Genomic DNA, 22,014 nt, shown 5'->3' with positions numbered 1-22,014 from the left:
TTTGTATATTTTTGTTGTATGGTTTTAGTTGGTCTATTTTTAAAACGTTCTATTTGGTTTAAATAAACTTTGTTAAATTTTAAATGGTTGAATTTGTTTGAATTCAATTCTTTGATAGTTTTTGCACAAACTGTTTTAGAAAATTGGGTGATGACAATTTCTTTTTTCAAGTTAATATTTGATGAGACAAATCAAATTTCTGAGTTAAACATATAATTAAATGATAGTCAATTTCAAGATATAAATTTTTGACAAATCAAAATACGTAGCATTAACATTATCGTAGAACATAAAAGAGGAGTACTAAAGAGAGTAGTTCGCAATTTCTTGAAATACCTACCTATGTAACTACAAGAGTATTGTTAACTTAAGCATTACGGTTGATGGGTCGCAAGCCCCGCACACATGTTTTGGCCTTATGTGTCCATAACTCAAAATGATATTGAATGGGCTTTTGATGTCCATTGACACTACTATACCCACTAGGCTCATTGCTACAATAATGAACAAATTCTCTTTAAATATGGATATTTCAGTGAAACTCGTTGAGACGACGCAACAAAGAAAGATTACTTGTCTAGACGTAAGTTCATTCCATGTGAGAAAGTCACTAGTATATTAGGATTTCTAAGATCTTCAAAGACGGCTCTGAAAGAGGTTCCAGTAAAGGGAATTGATTATTGACCAACCTTTAAGAGATTGGAGGTTTAGCCCCAATTCGACGACGAAAGATAATGTGACTGGGAAAATCATTACTGCAGCTTTGAATGAGGCCACTTGGGATGACCATCGAAATAGAAGTACATAGAGCTAAGTCGCACATCCTAATGTCAAGCTTGGCTGAAGACCTTTAAGGGTTGTAAACTCCCAAACCCTATCCAGAACACTACTTTAAAAAAACATTGTGAATCTTGTCACTCTAAACATTGCTACTGATAACACACCCGAAAAGAATCTAAGATACCTAATCCTCAGAGTGTGCATAAACCCACCTCACAAGTCAGTATTGCTTGTCTGTTTATAAAGAATATTGGTATTAACTGGCATAACCTCATTTCAGGGTTTAGGTTCTTTTTCTTACCAGGAATGAAATACTTTTCAAGCAAAAGAGTCCTTACAGCCAACCAGCTTACTGGTCTGACAAAGCAGCACTCCTAAGTACATCTGCAGTTCTAGAATCTAGCTACATCGTGTATCCATTATTATTAGTTGGTAGTTGATGTCGTTGATCCGTTGTCGCATATTAGTTGCGAGAGAGAAATCTAGTTATAAGTCTTAGTCTTGTGAATTCCGTGGCTTACAAGTTTGCTTCTTTTCCTTAAAGGAATTACTATTATAGCTTTAGTGAAAGAGAGATTCTTAAATAAAGTAGGTTGGCTCGGCCTCATTCATCAACTACTAGGATTTAGCTACTTTGCTATGGTGACAGATTAATTCATGTAGGAATAGAAAGTATGTCTTAGAAGTAGCAAGCCAATCAACTACTTCCTCCTCAGCGGATCTACAACATATGTCATACTTCACGACCTACAACATATGCCATACTTCTAGACCTGGGACCTTTTGTTCTAAAAGAACATCGCTATATATCAACTAACAATTATATCAACCTTTTTGTGATTTTTGCGATTGCTTCCATTTAAACTTTGAACTTTCATTAGTATATCAAATTTAACTTAGTATATCAACTTTAACTTATGAAATTTGTATTTGGAAAAGTTCGCTCACATTTAAAGTTTGAAATTTAAATTGATACAAAGAAATGAATTTAAATAAAGTTTGAAATTTAAATTGATACAATGAAATAGCTTTAAATTGATATAACTATTAGTTTAAGGTATGAATCGAAAGCTAGGAGTCGTTCAATTGGACTATAATATATCTAGCAATGATTCAACAAATAATTAAAGTGAAATAAAAATAAAAATAACTAATTTCCTGCCAAACCTTCTCTCCCTCAACATAATCATTATTAATCTATGAACCAACAAGATGAAAGTACAGCCAGCTCTATATGAACAAATCAAAATTAAGGTCAAAATGAGATGTTGCTAACCTTACAAGTGTTGGACTAAAGGAAAACAGAAACCAAATCCCAAATATAAACAAACAAATCACTTAAAGAAATTACATTCATTCTATCAAACGAAGGAGAAGGATTTTACCATTCCTATAACGTGCAGATAGTTATACAAAGCTTATCAAGATTCAGGGCTACCATTTCCATAGGAAACTAACCCCTTTTGTCCAGACAAGGAGCTCGATCTAGACCGACTGGGAGAAGCAGCAGCAGTGCGATGTTTATCTGGAGATATCGAACGGGACAAGCTACGATTACGGTTATAATTCCTCGACTGCGAAGTTTCTTTCTCTGGGGAAAATTTGCTTTTCGGTCCAAGACGCGATTTTAGTCTATCGCTTATTTGAGTTCGCTTTTCCAAAGGACTAGAACTCCGTACTGGACTCCGACTCTTGCTACGGTCTCTGTAACGACCACGATAACTTCCTGGACTGCGTGAAACACTCCGACTCCTCCTTCGGTATCTGGATGGCAAAGAAATGCAACAAAAATTTTCTTTAATCATTATAGTTCTGATTCATACAGTATTGATAAATAATAACAACAATAATATTTTGGATCTAAGAAGCAGACACTCTCAACATTTGCTTAACATGTATTGAACACTTATTAAAGCAATAGATGTGCTAAACGTCAGTTGTACAATGTCAAAATAGGACCGACATTTGGTATACATGCATCAAACACTTGTTACATAACTAAGTCAAAGACAAATGTATGACAAAAATAATAAAATTTGAAAGCAAAATACATCAAACTAATTTTTGAAGTATACAAATGAATAAACTTGCTGACTTTGAGTTGCATTCTGTTAGACCCCCAATTTTACACACATGTAAAAGAAAGGACAAGAAGGGAATAACACAAGCAAAGGCTTCCGGGAATGTTGGGTAAAGGCTGCTTCGAGCTTTTAGGAGAAGTTTCCAGTCTTCTCAAAGGAGCTGGCCGTTTGTCTTTACTACAATTTCTTAGTCTTGTTCATTGTTATTTTCCTTTGCTGTTTCGTGACTCTATATTGAATATAGTCTTGTCAGAGTACGGTCTCTGTTTCTGTTTTGCCATTGTTGAGGTTATACCGAGTTTCAGGTGGAAGGGTCCTGTTCGGTACTAGATACTTAGTATGATGTCAGTTAAGGGGTATAAGGGTAATTGGATAAGATAGGAAGTTACAAGTAGTTATTGTCTAAGGGTGGTTACTAGTAGTTATGTGTAAGTGTGGTTACTAGTAGTTATGTGTAAGTGTGGTTACTAGTAGTTATGTGTAAGTGTGGTTACTAGGGTGGTTACAATCACTTATAAATAGAGGGAGGGTAAGTGAGAGGAGGGGCATTCGGTGGAGTGATCTAGGGCTTGGATGAGAGTACTCAAGAGGAGGTTCCAAGTGTCCTATACTTGGTTTTAGGGTTTTAGAGTTTCAGATCTCGTTCTTGTTAGAAAGTATCCTAACAAATTGGTATCAGAGCCACAACAACCTAGGCGAGAATCGGAAAAATGGTGCAAAAAGGAATGGAAAAATGACTAAATGTGATTGATCAAGAACTTGCAGGAAATGGTGTCCTAAATTATTGTTTAAAAATTATGTATATTCTAGAAATGAAAGTTTCAACATGTCAGTATCGTAAATTTTTTTTAAAAAAAAAAACGTAGTGTCACCGCATTTGTATCATGTCGTATCCATATATGTGCTTCTTAGTTTTGGATAAATATGCCAAACGACTAGTTTTGGATAAATATGCTAAACAACTAATTCTGGATATATATGCTAAATGACCCAAAAAAAAATATTTGGGATGTAATTCAAGGGATTTAATGACGAACGGATGAAATGGATATAAGAAGTCAAGTGTAGAGACAGCTCTCAAACTCTCATCTAGGTGGCCTAGAGGCTGAGTCGCGAAGACAAGAAAAATGTGGTGGATGTTCTTATCGGGAAGCTGCCAAGGATTGTAGCTTTGGGTTTCCACAGGATCACAGGTTGGAAAAGAGAATGTAATGATAATTCATAGGCTTAAACTCAAGGCAAAAAAAGAAAGGAAAAAAAACGTGAGTTAGTATTTTTTCTGTGAGGCGGACTGACTAGAAAGGATAGTTGAAGTAAAAATATGAAGAGAAAAAAGATCTCAACACAAAAAGAAATTGCATTTATGCTTAGTAAATTTGATTTTTTTTAGTTAATTAAGAACAAAACATCCCTAATTGTTACTATTTTTAAAAAATAATAGAAAAGCTACAAGACCTGGACTTTGAGTCTTGGGGCTTCACAAAAAGTGCACACCTGATGCCCAAACTGCAAAACTATGCCTCTTAGAGAAATTATGCACCTAGAGACGCTCCTAAACGCTTTTTTTAGCCTTGGGGCTCCATAAAAGGCATGGGCCTGAGGGGTGCCTTACTTTGTGCAGTGCCAAACCTAGGCCTTAAGCCTTGCAAATGGCCAACAGGGCCTTGAGCCTAGCACACGCCTGCAAGGCTCACAAAATAAGGTGTGCGCCTTTTTTAAACCCCCCAAGGCCCAAAGCCCTGCGCCTTGGGGATTTTTCATTATTTTAAAAAATAATAATAAATAGGGTTTTCCTTCTTTATTAACTAAAAAAGTCAAATTTACAAAACCTAAATGCAAAAATTCTTGTGTATAGGGGCCTTTGTTTTTCATATTTCTACTTCAACTATACATTCTCTTCTTAATGTAGTACTTCTATATATAGTGTGCCTCGTAAAAAAACAATGTTTTTTTTTTTGTGCTTAGCGCTTAAGCCCCAAAAGACTATTGCGGCCTTGAGCTTTAAAAGATATTGGTGACCATACAAGGGATTCATCAACTTTTCAGTGTTTGTGTGTGGTGTGTGAGAAACAAAAGAGAGAGAAAACCTTGAAGGGCTCCTGCCTCTAGGTGGGCTCCGGTACCGTCTATCAGGTGACCAATCACGTTTGTTTCTGTAGCTTGAATACCTTCATATGAAATGAAATAATTAAATTCTAAACTCTTGCTTAAAATAGTTAGTATCTTAACATAAATATTTATCCATAAAAAGTATAAATGTTTACCCATTATGACTTCTTCCATAATTATTTCTACCACCATAATTACGAGGACGTTCGGGTGATGGAGTACGGTAACGACGTACGAATGAGTACTGCTCAGTAAAACCACGCCCCTTCCTAACACGTTTTGGGGTGCCATTTGGAGAATGGCTTCTTGATGAAGTTTGACCATGATTTGAAACAGAAGAATCGGCAGCTTTCCTAATAGGACTACGAACAGGGCTCCGGGAGGACCTTGGCCTATTCCACTCATTGTACTTCATCCCAGGATTTCCAAATGTCTTAACAGGACTTCTGGTAAGATTACTCCTGGGGATGTTTCTTGGCCTTTCAGGTGTAGTGCTCCTGTCGATCACACAAGTAAAAGTTCATGCAACTGCTGGTATATAAACTCAGCACAATTTGAACAACTGAAATAAAATTAAATTTAAAAAAATAAAAAAGAAAAACAAAACAGAAATAAAGGAACAAAGATAAAAGGAAATGAGAATGAGGTTGAAACCTGGAGGAGTTAGAGCCATCTGAAACAGGACGTTGATTAGGAGATCTCTCTAGTTTCTCAGTTTCAGTTTTATGATTATTGTTTGGAATATCATCATGCTTTGGGGACAGTTCACCTTCTTCCTGTAGTAAATTAAGGTCCTGACTTTTTTGTTTTTCCACAGTGGTTTCAGTAACCGGGTTCAAGGATTCCTTCTCATCTGCAATATTCAAATCATTTGAGTGTATACTGCAATATGAGTCTTGGAGATGTAACATGTGGACCTGTTATGAATCCTACTATCTCATTTGTGCAAAAAAAAATCATAATTGAGTGGGAAGAGATACCATACCAGTAATTCCTTTTGATTTAGTCTCAGAATGCTTAGAATTCTTAATCTTGCGGCGAGTAGTGGCACGATGATCAACTCTTTCACCATCAGAACTACTACTGCTATCACTTGTACTCTCACTACCCGTGTCAGTTGAACTCCCAGAGCTCCTGAAGGTAAATTATTATCAATGTCCTGAAACACACTGAAAGAATATTACAGAGGAAAGCATAAGGCTAAAGCCCAACTAAACATGACACAAACCATTTAGCCTTGCGCTTCGAACGCTTTCCCAGTCGGCCTCTTTTCTCTCTTTTTCGGCCTTTTCTTTTCCTTCCATGCTGGGGCTTTGCTGTTCTCTTGGATCTCCTCTTCCTGTACTTTCCATCACTTGAGGAACTAGAATCAGAAAGTGATGAGTCTGAATCCGAAGAATATGAATCAGATTCAGTATCAGAGCTGTATGAATCAGATGAAGAGTATCTCTTCCTCTTTTTTCTTCGGTCCTTTGAGGACTTCTTCTGTCTGCCTCTCCCTTGGTCATCAGAACTAGATTCTGAAGATTTAATCTTGTTCAACTTTTTCTTTTTCTCTGAAAAAGGTCAAAGAACCATGCACAGGCATTAAGAAGAACCCCTTATTTCTTGCTTTGGTATATCCAATTAAAACCTACATTAGTTCACTACCTTTTTCCTTTTTTACCACAGCTTCATCCTTAATCTCTGATGGTTCACCACAGTTTACAATTTTCACAGGTTCTCCAGGTTTCCCATCAGCCGTTCCAATCTGCTCAATTTTCTTCACAACATCCATTCCCATCACAACTTTTCCAAAGACAACGTGTTTCCTGTACAAAATTGCAGGTAAGTGTCAAACAAATATATACTTATCCACATATAATAATGTGGTATCATTTCCGTTTGATTCTTGATTTTCAAGAAGGTGAAGGGGCCAAAAGGATAATTCGAAAATTATCAATCTTCAGAACCTAAGGAGAATATAAGAAAATACCCATTACCCGTCAAGGTGAGGTTGGGGCTTAAACGTTATAAAGAATTGAGATCCATTAGTGTTTGGACCGCTGTTTGCCATGGAAAGAATGCCAGGTCCATCGTGTTTTAGCTTGAAGTTCTCATCTGCAGTTTTCCAAATTTTACAATCACAAAATGAACATATTTTTTGACAAGAGCTCAATGTACTTGGGTAAATACCAGAAAATTTTCCACCATAAACACTTTCACCACCAGTCCCTACAATGTAGTTAAATGTTGTCCATTAGATACCCAACACATCAAATAACGGTATTTTATTTAAAAAAACTTCAAACAGTTCATCACAAGAAAAAAGGCCATACCATTTCCCCGTGAAAAATCACCACCCTGTAGGATCATAGGAAAAAGAAATTAGTACTAGAAAAATATTAAGAGGATGAATGTGTTTAGAATACCTAATATTTTGAAGTAATAAATCCACATGGTAATACCAGAAACGTCCAAATGCATGATTTAAGGAAAAGCAAAGTTTAATTTACTTTGAAGTCTTTTCTGGAGAAAGAAAAAAGGCTTGGCTGGAAGCTGCATTTAAATTTTCCATAAACAGCTTCCTCCAAAAAAATAAAAGAGAGACGTATTTGAAATTCTTCTTCACTCATACCAAAGACATGTGCAAGCACGTCAAAATAGATACCTTCACAGCAAGTCATTACAACTATCTAAAGAATAACTGCATCAAGAGCATTTTTCTTTATTTAGTTATCTATCACTTGAAAATCAAAAAACATTTATCTAAGAATAAGTGCATAGAAATCATTTCTTATTTATTTATTTATGAATCGATTATAATAGAATCAAAACAATTTATTTGTTTATTAATTTTTGGAAGCTCACGATTTAATGATGAGTGAAAGAAAAGAACAAAAGTAACATACTTGAGCCATGAACCCTTTGATAATTCGATGAAAAAATGTTCCTTTGTAGTGAAGAGGCTTCTCTGTAGTCTTCCCAATCCCCTTTTCACCTATATCGAAGACAAAGGAACGGCAATTGATTCTTACTGGTCAGTTACTGAGCCAGGTAATGTCATTGGAAAAACATATCTGCCCAAAGTATACCATCTTACCTTTTCCTAAATTAAATATATCAATCAGTTATTGACGTTTTACAATGGTCAACTACTATTGGACAAATCTAAACAACACTAAAAGTATAATTTCAGAGATTGTTTTCTATATATCAGGCATGTACCAATAGCAAGAAATAACTGTTAATGTATTTGAAATCACATATAAAATGATTAAGACTTTTTTTAAGACCACTCTTGAATAATCAGAAAAAAGATTTTAAACTTACTAGTATTAAAACCTACCTGTACAGAGTGCCCTGAAATTGTCTGCAGTTTTAGGAACAACATTAGCAAAGAGCTGCATTATTCAAAACGAAACAAGTCATCAGCAATCAAGCACAGAAAATATTATTGCTTCCTTTCAACTGAGATCCCAAAGAAATTAAGAAGGTCATTATTTGGGCCTTTTCACTCACTTCTATGATAATTCTTTGAACTGGTTCCCCACCAATTGAAACATCCAAGAATACTAAAGGATTCTTCTTCTTGCTCATCACTTGCAGCGTCAGAGAAAGAATAATTTAGTACATCCAAATCATATGGGTAATCCAAATGTGCAATCAAATATACAAATTTCTCAGAACAACATATGGGTAATACAGAATACACGAGACATAATTCAACAAAACAAATGTAGGTTCTTTTATGAGTTTAAGCAAAATAAAATTAACAAACGTATCAGATCCCATAAAAGCATCAATCCTAATCATGCATGGCTGCCACCAATCAATGTCAATATATTACATTGCATAAAACTTTTCTAATCCAATAAAAGAATACATAACTTTAACTCAAGAAGCGTCTTAAAACAAGAATCACACAAAACCCTAAACCCTAAACCAAAACCCATTTCGACCGATGAGATTAACTTCGTAAAACAAAAAGTACTTTGAACTTTAGGAATTCCCAAATGCAAATTCTCGTGGAAAAAAGAGGAAAAAAACTTCGTAGAAACAGAAATTGTTCTAGTAACTGATGGACGAATAAAAATAGCTATCAGCAGTTTTATGGCTCAAACGAAATCACGTAAAGATTAGATTGAACGTATGTGAAAAAGATTGGGCTCGATAAGAACTCGAAATTAGCTTACCTCACAGAGTTTTCTTACTCCACCAAGAGGAACGGCCGAGTTGCTTAAGCTTTCGTCGAAATAAGTTGGGTTTTGGTATTTGAATCTCACTGTTTATTGCGTTTTCATTTTACACTTCAACTTTATTTCATATATTACATTAATATTGAGAAAATTGATCTTAAATAATAAAACTATAAAAATATATATATTTGAAATATAACCAAATATTATAAATAGGCAAATACTATTTTTTATATAAATAATAAAATTATTACCTTCGTTTATCTTATCGTGATTAAAAACAAACCTTAAACTTTGGTTATTTATTTTTTTATAATAAAAGAACTTGTGTCATTTTCATTCATACAATAAATATAATATTCTTTTATATTCTTTTTTCAATGTACATTTCTTTTAAAAGGCAATTTATTATACAACTAGGAGAACCTCACATCGAGACTGAGATACCAAAGCAACAAACGCTAAAAAACATAGAAAGAACAACAAAAGCACCAAACCATAACCTGAAGGACACGAGACCAAATATCACATCCAAAAGGACATGGAAAAAAATAAATGATCACGAGACTTGAAACTCCCCTCACATAGAATACATGATAGCAACACCGAGCTATCCCATAGTATCCCACACACCCTCAATTAAAAAACCACCATGACACCCCAAAATCCAAACCCACTGATTCCCAAGGCTTAGACACAGACAAACGACCTGAACGTTATCCCACAAATCCAACATCTCAATAGACACCCAAATGTACAGTTCCTTACTCTTTATTTTAGGTTTGTTATATTTTAACAGTTGTCTTTCAATAAATTAGGATTTTTTTTTTTTAACATTTTCGACTATAGTTAACAATAGTATTACTCTTTCAAATTGATTTTACGATACATTGTCTACTATCTCATATTTGTTCACTTTTCATATTCGTTATAATATTACTATTTCCTACTCATACTTTACCGGTCTGCACCCTACAAATAGAAAGTTGAAAATCTAAGGTTTTGTTTAGTAGTTTTTTTGTTGTTTTGAAAATTAAGTCTATAGACACTATTTTCACCCATCAAATTCATTTAATTGTTCTGTGCATTTTACTATCGATTTAAAAAACTAAAGCCAAAATTTTAAAACCAAAAGAAAAAGTAGTATTTAAAAATTTGTTTTTATTTTTTAAATTAAATTGAAAAGTAGACTTTTCTCTAACTCCAAGGTTGAGTAAACAAGACCATAGAGCTAACATCAAACTCCATGCTAGGACTTGATGTTAGATCTTATTAGATTGAGTAGACTTGTGATGATCCAAGTTTTTACATCAAACTTGGATTTAACTAGATTTAACCAAACTACATCTAATGATCACACTTATCTACGTGAACATTCATCTTGCTTGAGGTTAGTTTAATGAATCTAGCTTGACACATAATTCAATTGAAATTAAAAAGATCTCGTATCAAGAAAATCACATTGTATAGGAGTGTGGATTCCAATTGTAGATGGGTCATTAATATTTTTTTAAAAAAATGCAACTAATCTTACTTGACAAAGTTTCAATCTGAGACTTGGATGAAGTTAATTAAACAAATAACTACTCACATTTTGGTTTGAGATTCGACTCAAACTTAACATTGAATTGTATACGAAGTTGACTTGACACCTTACTCATTAGAGGTCGGTTGTTAAATTTATCGATAAATGTGTAAATTTCACTAGTAAATAATTAAATATTAAAATCGTGTTGTTTAACGCTAAGTTATAAAAGTGGATGAAACAAATATATAATGCATGAACTTTCATCTTAGTTTAGGTTTGAAAACAATAAACTTTGACTCTAATCCAACCTTCAACCAAATCTTCACTTAAGATTAATTTTAAGGCATAATTTTAAATTTCTTAATTTTTTCCAGCCATAATTTAAATTTTCTTCATTTTCTTGCCTTTATTTTTAAAATAAAATAATATATATAGAGAGTATTTCATTTATTATTTTGAGTTATTTAAATTATATTAACATACTGATATTATAGATCATGATAATTCATTTGTCTACTATAATTTTTGTATGGTTCCTAATCTATGTTTTGATAAGTATTTGTAGACTATAATATATTAGCACCAATATTTGATATTGTTCATTTTATTATTATCATTTTTTCTAAATTTTATTTCAATTGAACAATCTCAATGTTATTATCACACATTAAAAAAAGAGTGATAAGGCAAATGACTACATAACAACCAGAAGGGACACATCCACCAAAAATCAAACAATAACAACAAATAAAGTTATCTGTGAAAGCTAAGTATCAAGTACAACAAATTTTATTTAAAAAAACCATCCATAAAAAAGGTGGAAAAAATTGTAAATTCAAGCTTTAGTTATACAATGATGTTGAATTCTTAACTTATACATGGATAAATAATTAAATACCTTTTCTTAATACAATAACGATGAAGATAGAGAGTGAATCTTTTATTCTAAAAGAAATTTATGCACGTCAATCGACACTTGAGATAATCCCATTTTAACAAGTAATTTAACATTTATATTTGTTGACGTCAAATTTTGATCTAGAGATTATATATTCAACCTTCACATAACAATAATGATAAATTTGCACTTTAGAGAAGACATACATCAAGAATAACTTTGATGCTTACTTCACATGGGACAATGGTTGTACATTTGTAGTTATGGGTGATCTAGCCTAGCACCTCACTTTAACTATACTTCGGCTTACTATAATCATTTGGACTTGGACATGCATGAGACATGCCCTATTAGGTATTTGAATGAGGTACAACCTTCATCGAGGCCCAATCCAACCTCTTCCTTTACATCCAGAGGTTATTACCTCAAACCCAAATCATGCTTCTTGACTTTGTTGCCTATGTTCTCCCTATTTATGGTTTATGTCATTTGATCCAAAATTACACACAAAAATATATTTGTTAGTTTTGATTCAATAAAAATCATAAATTTACTAAATTGCAATCCTAAATTCATACAAAGTGTAGACTAAAAATTTCATATCTTCATCTAATTTCATACATGTGATGCATATATTTTTTCAAAACTTAAAAGATTTGGTTTTCATCTCAACAGTAAATAGGTTTTCCCTACCTATCTACCATCATAGAGAATTTCTTGAGTAGAATTTCTTGCTTTTCAAGAACAAAAAAATGTTCTTATGAAGCATACATGTTAGACTTTATTTATTAATAAGAAGAAGAAAAGAAAATACATCAGCTACACAAATGGGGATTAATCCATGACCTAACAATTGGGTATTTTCTAGGTTTGGAAGCAACAATAAATTTATGATGATATTAAAAGTCAATATTAAGAATTGAGGGAAAGCATCTAAAAGTAGTACATAGGGATTAAAATAAGAAGAAAAAGAACAATCTACTTATTTGTTTATTATAACTCATTATTCAATTGGATTGGCTTTCAAAATATATATATAGTAAATTGAATTAAATTAAATAATTTAGATTTAACTTACAATAAGTTGAAATAATTTATTTTAAAATAAAAATATATGTTCGTATGAGTGGATATATATTATTTCTCTTAAAAGGTTAAATGCTAAAATTGACCATTTAATTAATGAAATGTCCCATGCCTCTTTAGTTGCTGAAAACTATTAATGTGAAAAGAGAAAAAAAAAATGAAATAGCCTAAGGTTAGGTAAAGTTTAATAAATTTGATCGAAATTGAATTGCATTGGTTGGTTTCATATAGAAAATATATGGCCAATAACGATTTCTATTATTTCTTTAGAACTAAACTTAGGAGATTAATGTGAACAAACAATATTTGAGCTAATATATTGTTATCAACCATGGAAGAACCAAATCTTTCTCTAAAATTAGGTTTAAAAAAATAGCTATGTTCTAGACACTCATACAATACATCTATCATTAACCAATAGATATTCAACTCTTTTTTATATATTATATTTGTTAGTATTTTAGTCAGTTTTGTTATTTAAGACGATCACTCACAAAATTTAGAAGACGTTTGGCCAATAAGTTGGTTATTATCGTCCTAAATTATTATAATTGAATTGCAATAGTTTGTATTTGAGTTATAGTAGTATGTATTTGATATGTAAACTATTTTAGTTTAAATAGTTAACATGATAACAAACAATAAAAAAGAAAACTAAAAATATAAAATAGTAAAAACTGTGTCAAATAAAAAAAGTACACATTATTATTTAGTATTTACCGCCAAAGGACTAACTAGTAGCTAGACTTATCATCCGTGAACATGGGGCTTAAGACCTTGTTGGTGAAATTTGTTAAAATATATATATATAAGTTAGGTCATGCGAGAAAAAAAATACTATGTTTTTTATTAATTTAATTTTATTATTTTATTTTTATGGGAATTGATCTATTGGTTACAAATTGGTCGTGGCATCACATGTCACAAGGAGAAAGTCAAACTCGTTGCGAATGTGTCATGAGTTGCTTTTCGCTCTTACATTGCTAAATAAACCCCTTCTCCTCACTTTCCTATTTTGGTGTTTTTTTCTTTGACGACTTGTTTTTTCTATGTCTGAGTCGACGAGAGCAAACCCGACTGAGTTGACGGGAGGGAGCTCTTCGACTAACAAGTTTTTGTTTTGCGAAGTTTTATTTTTTTAGTGTTCTATTTCTATTTATTGACAGTTGGAGAGTTCTAGCGACAATAAGCCTTATAGTGGTCCATAACTTTTTGTTTGGGTGATCTATTGCTAGTGATTTGATGGTACATTAGAGCTTAAGTTGGGTGATTTCTTTTAACAAACTTGATACTACATATAACGTGATAGTAAAAGTGTGACCACCTATCACGAAATAGTTTAAATCTATCTTTCTAAAGCACGATGACTCGAGACTTCAGTGCATGACTATAATAAGAAAATAAGAACAGTGTTCGTTCAAAAAGGTAATTCATTATGTTGTCTTGCTTTACTGCGCATCAATTAAAATAATTAGATATTGATGTTTAAGCTTGATATTCTATCCTAACTCATACATGATTCCTTAAAGCTTTTGTTAATTTAAGTGTAACCATCCTCTGTTTAAAATGTTTAAAATGACTTGCATACGTAGGTGTATAAGTAAAAGATAAGATTTTTATCCTACCTTATAAAATTTAAGATAGATACCAAAGTATGGTAGCGTGTTTGGTGGTGATAGCATAAAGTTGAGTGCAACCACGCAATGTAGCTAAGTTAAGGTTGGGTAGTTTAAGAGAAAGTGCAAATAGGTGACGGGAAGGCAAAGTGGAATACTCTCTTCTTCGAAAAAAAAATGGAATGGAAGAGTTTGACAAAGAAAAGAAATGAAAACACGTGGATGTTTTGTAATGGTTGAGTAAGGTGGTCCTTAAAGCAGCAGTACACATTGAAAACGCGCGTACCAAACGAGGAAGACAAATCCGACTCTGACAACGACGATGCATACTTTCTTCTCATCGGAAGACCTCTCCGATAACTCCTTCTGGCCGCCACAGCCGGCGCCGTCATCTTCGCCGCCGTCTCATTCTCCTTTTCGGTCGCCGGATCCTTCTTTGACGATGAACAGAAGCGCTTCTGAGTGGGCCTTCGAGAGGTTTCTCGAGGAAGTTTCGGCGTTGCCTGTCAATAGTTGCCCTTCGACTACTTCCGATCGCGTCGCGGTTTCTCCCGTTGATGTCGCATCTCCTGCTTCTCAATCTTCAACGTCCAAGCGTGATGAAGTCGATGATGAGATTGTGGAGATCAAGAAGGCGGATTGTGATCATGATCGTTCTCATCCAATTCCGCCTTCGGATCCGTCGAAAATGGTTCGGAGTAGTTCTGAACGATATCGTGTGTTTTTGAAGACTCAGCTTGACATGGCTTGCGCTGCTGTGGCTCTTTCGCGGGTGATTGTTTCTCTCTCCCTCTCTTTTGTAACCGATTGGTGTACTGTACTTGACGAATTTGGGATTTGAAATGTTGAACTCTATTTGTGTTTTCAACTGAAATTGGGGAACTTCGTAAGTTTCTTTTGCAAGAGAACTTCTTTTAGCCATTTTTGTGTTCGGGATTGTAGGCTGCTTCTTTGGAGCCCCAAGGTCCAGTCCAGCCAACCGATCACCGGGGGCAGACATCGAATGCTTTCCAATTTGGCATGCAAGCTCCGGGCCAAGGTAGCTTTCGCTCAGCCAGTCTACGGGTTTTTATTAAATTTATTGTTTATCGCTGCAAGCTCATTGAGTAGTTATCTAGTTATTGTTCCTATGGATTTCGTTGGCCGTTTTCCATTTGTAGTGGATAGAAGTATTGGGCAATCTTTGGTATATGAGAAGAGCGAGTACGGGAAGTCAAATTTGTGAAAAAAAGCATGAAGAACTTCTTAGTGTTGTTTTCCTGTAATCTGTTGTGGGGAACATTGATATATGATTTATTGTTCTTGCCGTGGGGCGGTGTCATTTCTTTAGAAGCCTAATCCTTTGAACACCCATACCCCCAAGTGTTGATTTTGTTTCATTAAGTTGAGTTTCCGTAATTAAGAATAATGGTTTGGAAAGTTACTAGTTGTGCCTTGGCAAAATGGCATGCAACCGGACTCTTTTTGCTCCACTTTGGTACTATTGTATGTCTTGACTTTTTTCGATGGTTTAATTATCTTTATGATGGTGTTCATCTCCTGGAATGCTAGTTGATTTTTCTATTGGTCTCCTGGTGTGCCAAAGTTTTTCATATCCATCCTCTCGGTCTTATTATTCTAAAACCTTTTTCTCTATCTTATTAGGTATCTAGCTATTGTTTTGACTCAATTTTGTTTTTCTTTTATTTGATAGGAAACAAAAACCATTCATTGGTATGATGAATGGAATACATGGATCATATTTTACAAGTTAAATCCCTTTCCTTGATGCAATTTGCCCCTTTAACTATCTAACCATTTAAATTGTGTGGTATAACTGTAATATCACTTTTGCTCTATGGTGACCGTAGGTTCTGATCGTGGCACTTCAACCAAAGAAAGTGAGGTTTCTGGTAGTCCCCTTGGGATTCCATCCTTACCTGCAATGCCTAAGAAGTTAGGGGTACAACCTGCTCAAACAACAAGTGGATCATCCAGAGATGAGTCTGACGATGATGATCTTGAAGGAGACATTGAAAATATTGAGAATATGGATCCTGCTGATGCAAGACGCGCTAGGAGGTAATTTTGGTTTATTGTTCTGTGGACTTTGTTGCTCTAGCTTGTGTCAAATTGTTAATCCTCTGAATTATCCAGCTGTTCATATTTCCGTTGATTGAGAACATGACTCAAGCAACGATCATTGGCTTCTTATATATGCTCTTCTATTATGTTTTTCACCCGTTATAATGTTTAGAGAAGATATTCTTGTTATATCTTCTTTGATTATCTAAGTTCATCGTGTGCTCAACTTGAACTTGTTGATGTAACTCGAGTCTCATGTCGGTTCCCTTCGCATTTTCCTTGTACATTTGTGAAAAGGAACGGTTAAAGTCTGATGTTTTGATCAAATATTTTGGAATTCTGTAATTTTTACGACTAGAGATACATTAAGCATGTTTCACTTTGCTTTGCATTTAAAAACAACTATCCTCTTTTATTGTTGCTACTATTGAAGAGTGTTTTTGTAATCTTTATTGGTTTTAGCCTTAGGGTAAGGAAGATAGCATCTTCCATCTTGTCCCCTTACTTGTCTAGTGAATGGTCTTATTCTAATCAGCAAATAAACAAATTAGTGAGGAGAGAAAAAAGAAGGCCCTATGGGAAAAATCAATCCTTCTACCCAATTTGTTGCCCGGTCCTAGCTTTACTCACTTGACATTGATGGTGGCCTAGGATGTTGTCAAATAGAGAATCAGCAAGACGCTCCAGACGAAGAAAACAAGCACACTTGAATGAACTTGAGACACAGGTACCGCAAAATGTTTACCCTCAAATGTTCTCGGGTATTTTTCTATATTATCAAAACATTTTCTGAATGTGGTTCCTTTTATAAAGGTTGGTCAACTTAGGGTTGAACACTCTACTTTGTTAAAGCGTCTCACAGATGTAAATCAAAAGTACGACGATGCTGCTGTTGACAACAGAATTTTGAAAGCTGATATCGAGACTCTAAGAGCGAAGGTTAGTCATTACTGGTTTTTTCCCTCTCCGTTGGGGTAAGAAAAATAACATAAAAGAAGAGGACTTACCATCAAATGAATACAGAAACTTTGCAGAATGATTTAATTTTTGGTGCATGCCTCTTCATCTACCTTGTGCAATTCTCGATCCTCGATGATCATACTCCGTTTCCTTCACACCCTTATTTCTCGCACTCTGCTTTCTCCCATATACTCCTTTCTTTTCTTTAACTTAACTCTAATCTTTTCTTCCATTCAAGAGTACCATTACCACATCTTTTAGGCAGGAACCTAATTTTTGCGTATCTAGGTTCTTTTTCTTTTTTAGTCCGTAGTGAGCATTTCAGACATAAGCATCTATGGATGATTCAGATGCACTTATAAGCTGTTTTCATAAATGGAAGACGACAAAACAAGAACTAGTTAAAGGTGCAATTAAAGCAAAACTACAACCATGGACTAGACCTAGTAGTCCATTAGGTTCAATGTAAATAGAAAAGAGCCCAAAGGAAACTAGCTGAAACTCTGATTGCCACCTATCTAGTATTTAGTGTCCTACGAGCTACGTGTGTTGGGTGAGATGGTGGGTTGGCTTTGAAGTCGAGAGGTAAGTGGAAGGGTCTCATCTAGGGAAAGAGGACCAGAACTCGACAGTAAGGGAAGAGGAGAACAAATTGGTTGGTGTATTTGTTGATGGTTCATGGGGTCCTAATCCGAGAGGCAGAGGGAGGATGGTTAAAGCTTGTTGATGGGTTGTCCCCGAAAAATTAATGTTCCGTGGCAGGGTTGTACAAATAGCTTCAGTATCGGATCCCGTGAACGGAACTTGGAAGGGTCTGTTTTGAGGATGATGAAAAGTGTGTTGTGCCCACGTGGAAAGAGGCGGATCCATAGTCAAAGGTAATAATGAGAGAGAAGGCTGAGAGAGAGGGAGATGGTGAATTCTTTAATGGCAGTGGACTTGGAACTTGAAACATAAAAATAAAATCTTTAAAAGAAATTTCTAAAGGCTGAAGGGCAGTGGACAAGCTGGCGGTAGTGGACTAAAATACTTCTGAGAAAACACTCACACATGTGTTGGTTGGTTTTTTCATGTTTTGATGGGAAAATTCACCATCAACCCACCGGAACCTATCTCCAACCTACGTCTGTCGTACTTAGGTTTGATTTTTGGTGGGTTTATGAAGCTGGGGTAAAAATTTTAATAACTAATTAAAAGGTCGTAGTCTATAGTGGTCAACTATTTAGGAATTAGTTTTCTGATAGCAAAGTATAAACTATAAACTAAGTTAAATATAATTTATATATATGTGTAAAACTTCATTATTGAAAATACTTCAACATCGACTACTCTAATGAATTACCAGAGAAAGAACTGACTAATGAATCATCAGAGGAACTATAAACTTGAGTTGAAGCATTAAACAACCACTGCGGAAGTCATGAATTCGCAGTCAAAGAACCACCAAGAAAATACCAAAATTGAAGACAAACCTCAAATGTATTAAGTATTAATGAATTATTGGGGAAACAGCCAAGGAAAGATTGCTTATTTCTTCATCGCCTTTCCTCAGTCATCAGGGAAGCCTTTCTCGATTGTTCTTCAGTTGAGGAATGGCAGTAAGGAGAAATCTTATGCTTCCTTCTTTTACAAGGCTACATGTGTAATCTCAAATGGTAAGTTTTTTTTTTTTTGTCTAAAACGAAAGAAATTAATTTGTTAGACTTCGATCCCTTCCGAACAAAAAAATTCCGCATTTATTGCAATTGTGTCTTCTTTACTTTCAATTGCATTTAGAATGTTCAACATTATATTTGTTTTGAATCTGCCAGTTTCAACTATACGTGTATGTTATGTGCTGTTTGTTTTGTTCCATAGCCTGTGTAGTAATTCAGGATATCATGTCTACTATTAGTTGTTCCACAACCTTTTTCAGTTTCTTTTTTCTTTTACATTTCGTGTTTTCATCTTATATTGTTTTAATTTATTTTTCTCGATGAAATAAATCTCAAGTTTAGTACTCTAAAAATAAACTTTGAGATGCTGAAAGCAGTAGCAGTTTTGGCCAGTAGAGTCCCCTCTCTCCACAAGACTCGAAATTGGTTTAAGTAGTAATAATATATTCATGCAACAAAATATGCGTATATGTTTACACTCATAGATAAAATGTTAATAAATTAACCACGAGAACTAAAATTAAGATACTAAATATTAAATAACTGACAAACTTTGTAGTACAAGACTTGAATGATATTTTAGAGAGAAAAAGGCTATTAGTTTATGAAATGAAAAAATACATTGGCGATGGTGGCTTGGCTAGGTGGTTGTTTCTCACATCAGCTTTTCACTTCAATGGCTTACTACTGTAGATAGAATAGAATATAATTGTATCTGCCTTTTAGTTTTTGTGGGAAATCAATAGAATATTTATGAATAGGTTTTATTTCAGGTGAAAATGGCTGAAGAAACAGTGAAAAGAGTGACAGGAGTGAATCCACTGCTTGTTGCAATGTCTCAGACCCAAATGCCATTTGTCAATGGCAACCAAATGCCTATGCAATCGAACACTCAATTCTTCCATCAAAACATGTCTGCATTTGCAAACAGTCCCCCAAATCACCAGAATTTGGAAGTTCCCGTGCCACCTAATCCTCCTACCATTCAACATGTTGGGAGATCACACAATGACGTGGCAACCGAAATGACTGATTTGCCCTCTGTCCATATAGATCACGTGCAGAAGCAACCCATGCACGCCCCAATGTCAGGTTGGGATGCAGAACCTTCACATGCAACCCCGAACCACAAGAAGAATTGAACTTGTCCTTTTTGTACCAATTTTTCTTTTCTTTTATTATTATCGAGCTTGTGGGGATTAAAGGGATTAATAAGAAATGAAAACTAACTCTTCTTACCTATTATTTTCATTTCATCCTCCACTACTTTGTAATAAGACTTGGATCTTTACTTTGTTTAAGTAGGTATTTTTTTACATAAAAGAAAATCACCTGAGCTTTATATGTTGTCTTCCTTAGAATGAACCAGAATAAAGAAACTTGAGCACTATTTTTTTTGTATATTTCCTAACCTATGTTGAAGGTTTGCATTGAAGAAAGAAAAGGAAAAGAAGGATGTGATAAAGATCTTTCTTGTTCATTCATGTGATAAGAGAGAATTCCTTTCAGTGAGTAAAATGGAATATAATATGTTGAGATTCTAAACTTGCAACTCAGGAAAATCTCAACCATGGCCAAAGCCAAAACAGAGACAGTACTATGTAGTAATGCATTGATATCAAAGTTGATATCAAAGTAAAGTGTTCAAAACCAACAATTAACACAAATATAAGAAATGAAAGCAAAAGGAATTCAATCGAGACAACTCAGCTCCTTTGAGAAGGCTGGAAACTTATCCCAAAGCCAACAACTTTTAACCAAAATCTATACCTAAACCCAATCCCCAAACTTTGCCTATTTATATTCCCTTCACAGTGAGTCCTTGGGTGCTATCCTCTCCTTGGTATTGTGCATTTCCCTTTTCACCCCTTGTTTTATATGTGGGCAAATTGGGAGTCTAACATTACCGCTGGGCTCGAATTGCATCTTGTCCTCAAGGTAGAAAGATGGAAACTGTAGTTTTATTAGGTGTACCATCTCCCATGTTGCCTCACTATCCGGCAGCCCCTTCCATTTCACCATTCCATCCAATTCCCAATACGGACTCTGGCTTCAATTATGGTTCAAACTCCTTGATCAACGCCAAGAAATGATGTTGCACCTGCTGGTTGTGCCCCAACTTAAGCTGTAGCTGTGATATGTGTAAAATATCATGAATGCTAGCTTCATGTGGCAATTCCAGTCGATAAATAAGCAACTTCTCCAATCCTTCTATGCTTCGATATGACCCAAAAAACTTTGGAGAGAGTTTCTCACTTCTCTTCCTTACTAAAGATCTTTTTCGGTAGAGTCTCAGTTTTAGATATATCTCATCCCTTGCTTGAAAATTAGATCTCTTTTTGCTTAAATCTGCTTGCTTTTTCATCCGATTTTGAGCTATAACTAAGTTGTCTTTTTCATCCAACTTACTAAATCGGTCTACCACCAACATATGGAGTCATATCCTGTTGCCTTGGGCAACCCTAAAATAAAATCCATGGTCCAGTCTTTTAAAATCAACTATGGTATGGAAAAAGGTTGTGGAAGACCTATTGGAGACAACGATACTATTTTGTTTCTTTGGCAAGTCTCACATCCCTCTCCGTAATTATTCACATTTGTTTTCATTCCCAACCAGTGAAGTTCTCCACTTATTCGTTTATACGTTCTAAAAAACTCGGAATGCCCTCCGAAAATAGAATCATGGAAGGTGGAAGGTGTGTAGCAACGATGGGATGATGGATGATGTTTGCGGTAGGACCAACCTCTCCTTATAGCCTAGTTGTCCATTACTCAATTCATATTTCGGCTTCCCATTTGGATCCATTTTTAACAATTCTATAATTTTCTACAGTTCTCCATCCTTTTCAACTTCTTTCATGACCAGCTCCACATCAACGATACCTGGGGCTGTCAATACATGGAATTCTGGCGGGTTGATTCGAGACAAGGTGTCGACTGCCTTATTTTGTAGACCGGGCTGATATAGTGTTTCGAAATCATACCCCAAAATTTTCCTCAACCATTTCTGCACATATAATACCACTGCCATGAGTTCTCTTTCATAAATTGACTTAGTT

At 34.7% G+C, this 22,014-nt stretch overlaps 2 protein-coding genes across 3 annotated transcripts; one reads left to right on the top strand and one right to left on the bottom strand.

The window, feature by feature from the left end:
- Positions 1-1,934: 1,934 nt before the first annotated feature.
- LOC101219904 (peptidyl-prolyl cis-trans isomerase CYP63) lies at positions 1,935-9,283 on the bottom strand. 2 transcript variants are annotated; one of them, XM_004146913.3, is made up of 14 exons: positions 9,146-9,283; positions 8,472-8,551; positions 8,299-8,353; positions 7,862-7,950; positions 7,289-7,313; positions 7,146-7,184; positions 6,953-7,070; positions 6,621-6,781; positions 6,199-6,526; positions 5,956-6,104; positions 5,625-5,823; positions 5,126-5,467; positions 4,949-5,029; positions 1,935-2,544 (listed from the first exon to the last, which is right to left on the bottom strand). In XM_004146913.3, exons 2-14 carry the CDS (start codon positions 8,547-8,549, stop codon positions 2,202-2,204), a joined length of 2,007 nt encoding a protein of 668 aa, XP_004146961.1. In that variant the 5' UTR covers positions 8,550-8,551; positions 9,146-9,283; the 3' UTR covers positions 1,935-2,201. The 2 variants fall into 2 exon arrangements, with proteins under 2 accessions (XP_004146961.1, XP_011659271.1); XM_011660969.2 differs by having other exon boundaries at positions 6,953-7,184.
- Positions 9,284-14,386: 5,103 nt separating this feature from the next.
- On the top strand, positions 14,387-20,345 carry LOC101220379 (light-inducible protein CPRF2). Its single transcript, XM_011660968.2, has 6 exons — positions 14,387-15,048; positions 15,219-15,315; positions 16,127-16,337; positions 16,992-17,067; positions 17,154-17,279; positions 19,729-20,345. Exons 1-6 carry the CDS (start codon positions 14,599-14,601, stop codon positions 20,095-20,097), a joined length of 1,329 nt encoding a protein of 442 aa, XP_011659270.1. The 5' UTR covers positions 14,387-14,598; the 3' UTR covers positions 20,098-20,345.
- The last annotated feature ends 1,669 nt before the right edge of the window (positions 20,346-22,014 follow it).

The sequence above is a fragment of the Cucumis sativus genome, chromosome 7, assembly GCF_000004075.3.
Source record: "Cucumis sativus cultivar 9930 chromosome 7, Cucumber_9930_V3, whole genome shotgun sequence".
NCBI lineage: Eukaryota > Viridiplantae > Streptophyta > Magnoliopsida > Cucurbitales > Cucurbitaceae > Cucumis > Cucumis sativus.
The sequence above is the reverse complement of the archived record's forward strand: the minus strand, read 5'-3'. Positions and strand labels throughout refer to the sequence as shown.

Bases quoted from the DNA above. Each gene is read 5' to 3' on its own strand.
- LOC101220379 (XM_011660968.2), top strand. From the start codon at position 14,599: ATGCATACTTTCTTCTCATCGGAAGACCTCTCCGATAACTCCTTCTGG. The intron at 15,316-16,126 runs GTAGCTTTCGCT...TGGTGACCGTAG, and splicing joins CATGCAAGCTCCGGGCCAAG to GTTCTGATCGTGGCACTTCA. The intron at 17,068-17,153 runs GTACCGCAAAAT...CCTTTTATAAAG, and splicing joins TGAATGAACTTGAGACACAG to GTTGGTCAACTTAGGGTTGA.
- LOC101219904 (XM_011660969.2), bottom strand. From the start codon at position 8,549: ATGAGCAAGAAGAAGAATCCTTTAGTATTCTTGGATGTTTCAATTGGT. The intron at 6,782-6,952 runs GTAATGGGTATT...AATTTTGTACAG, and splicing joins CCCCAACCTCACCTTGACGG to GAAACACGTTGTCTTTGGAA. The intron at 5,824-5,955 runs GTATGGTATCTC...TGAATATTGCAG, and splicing joins TAAATCAAAAGGAATTACTG to ATGAGAAGGAATCCTTGAAC.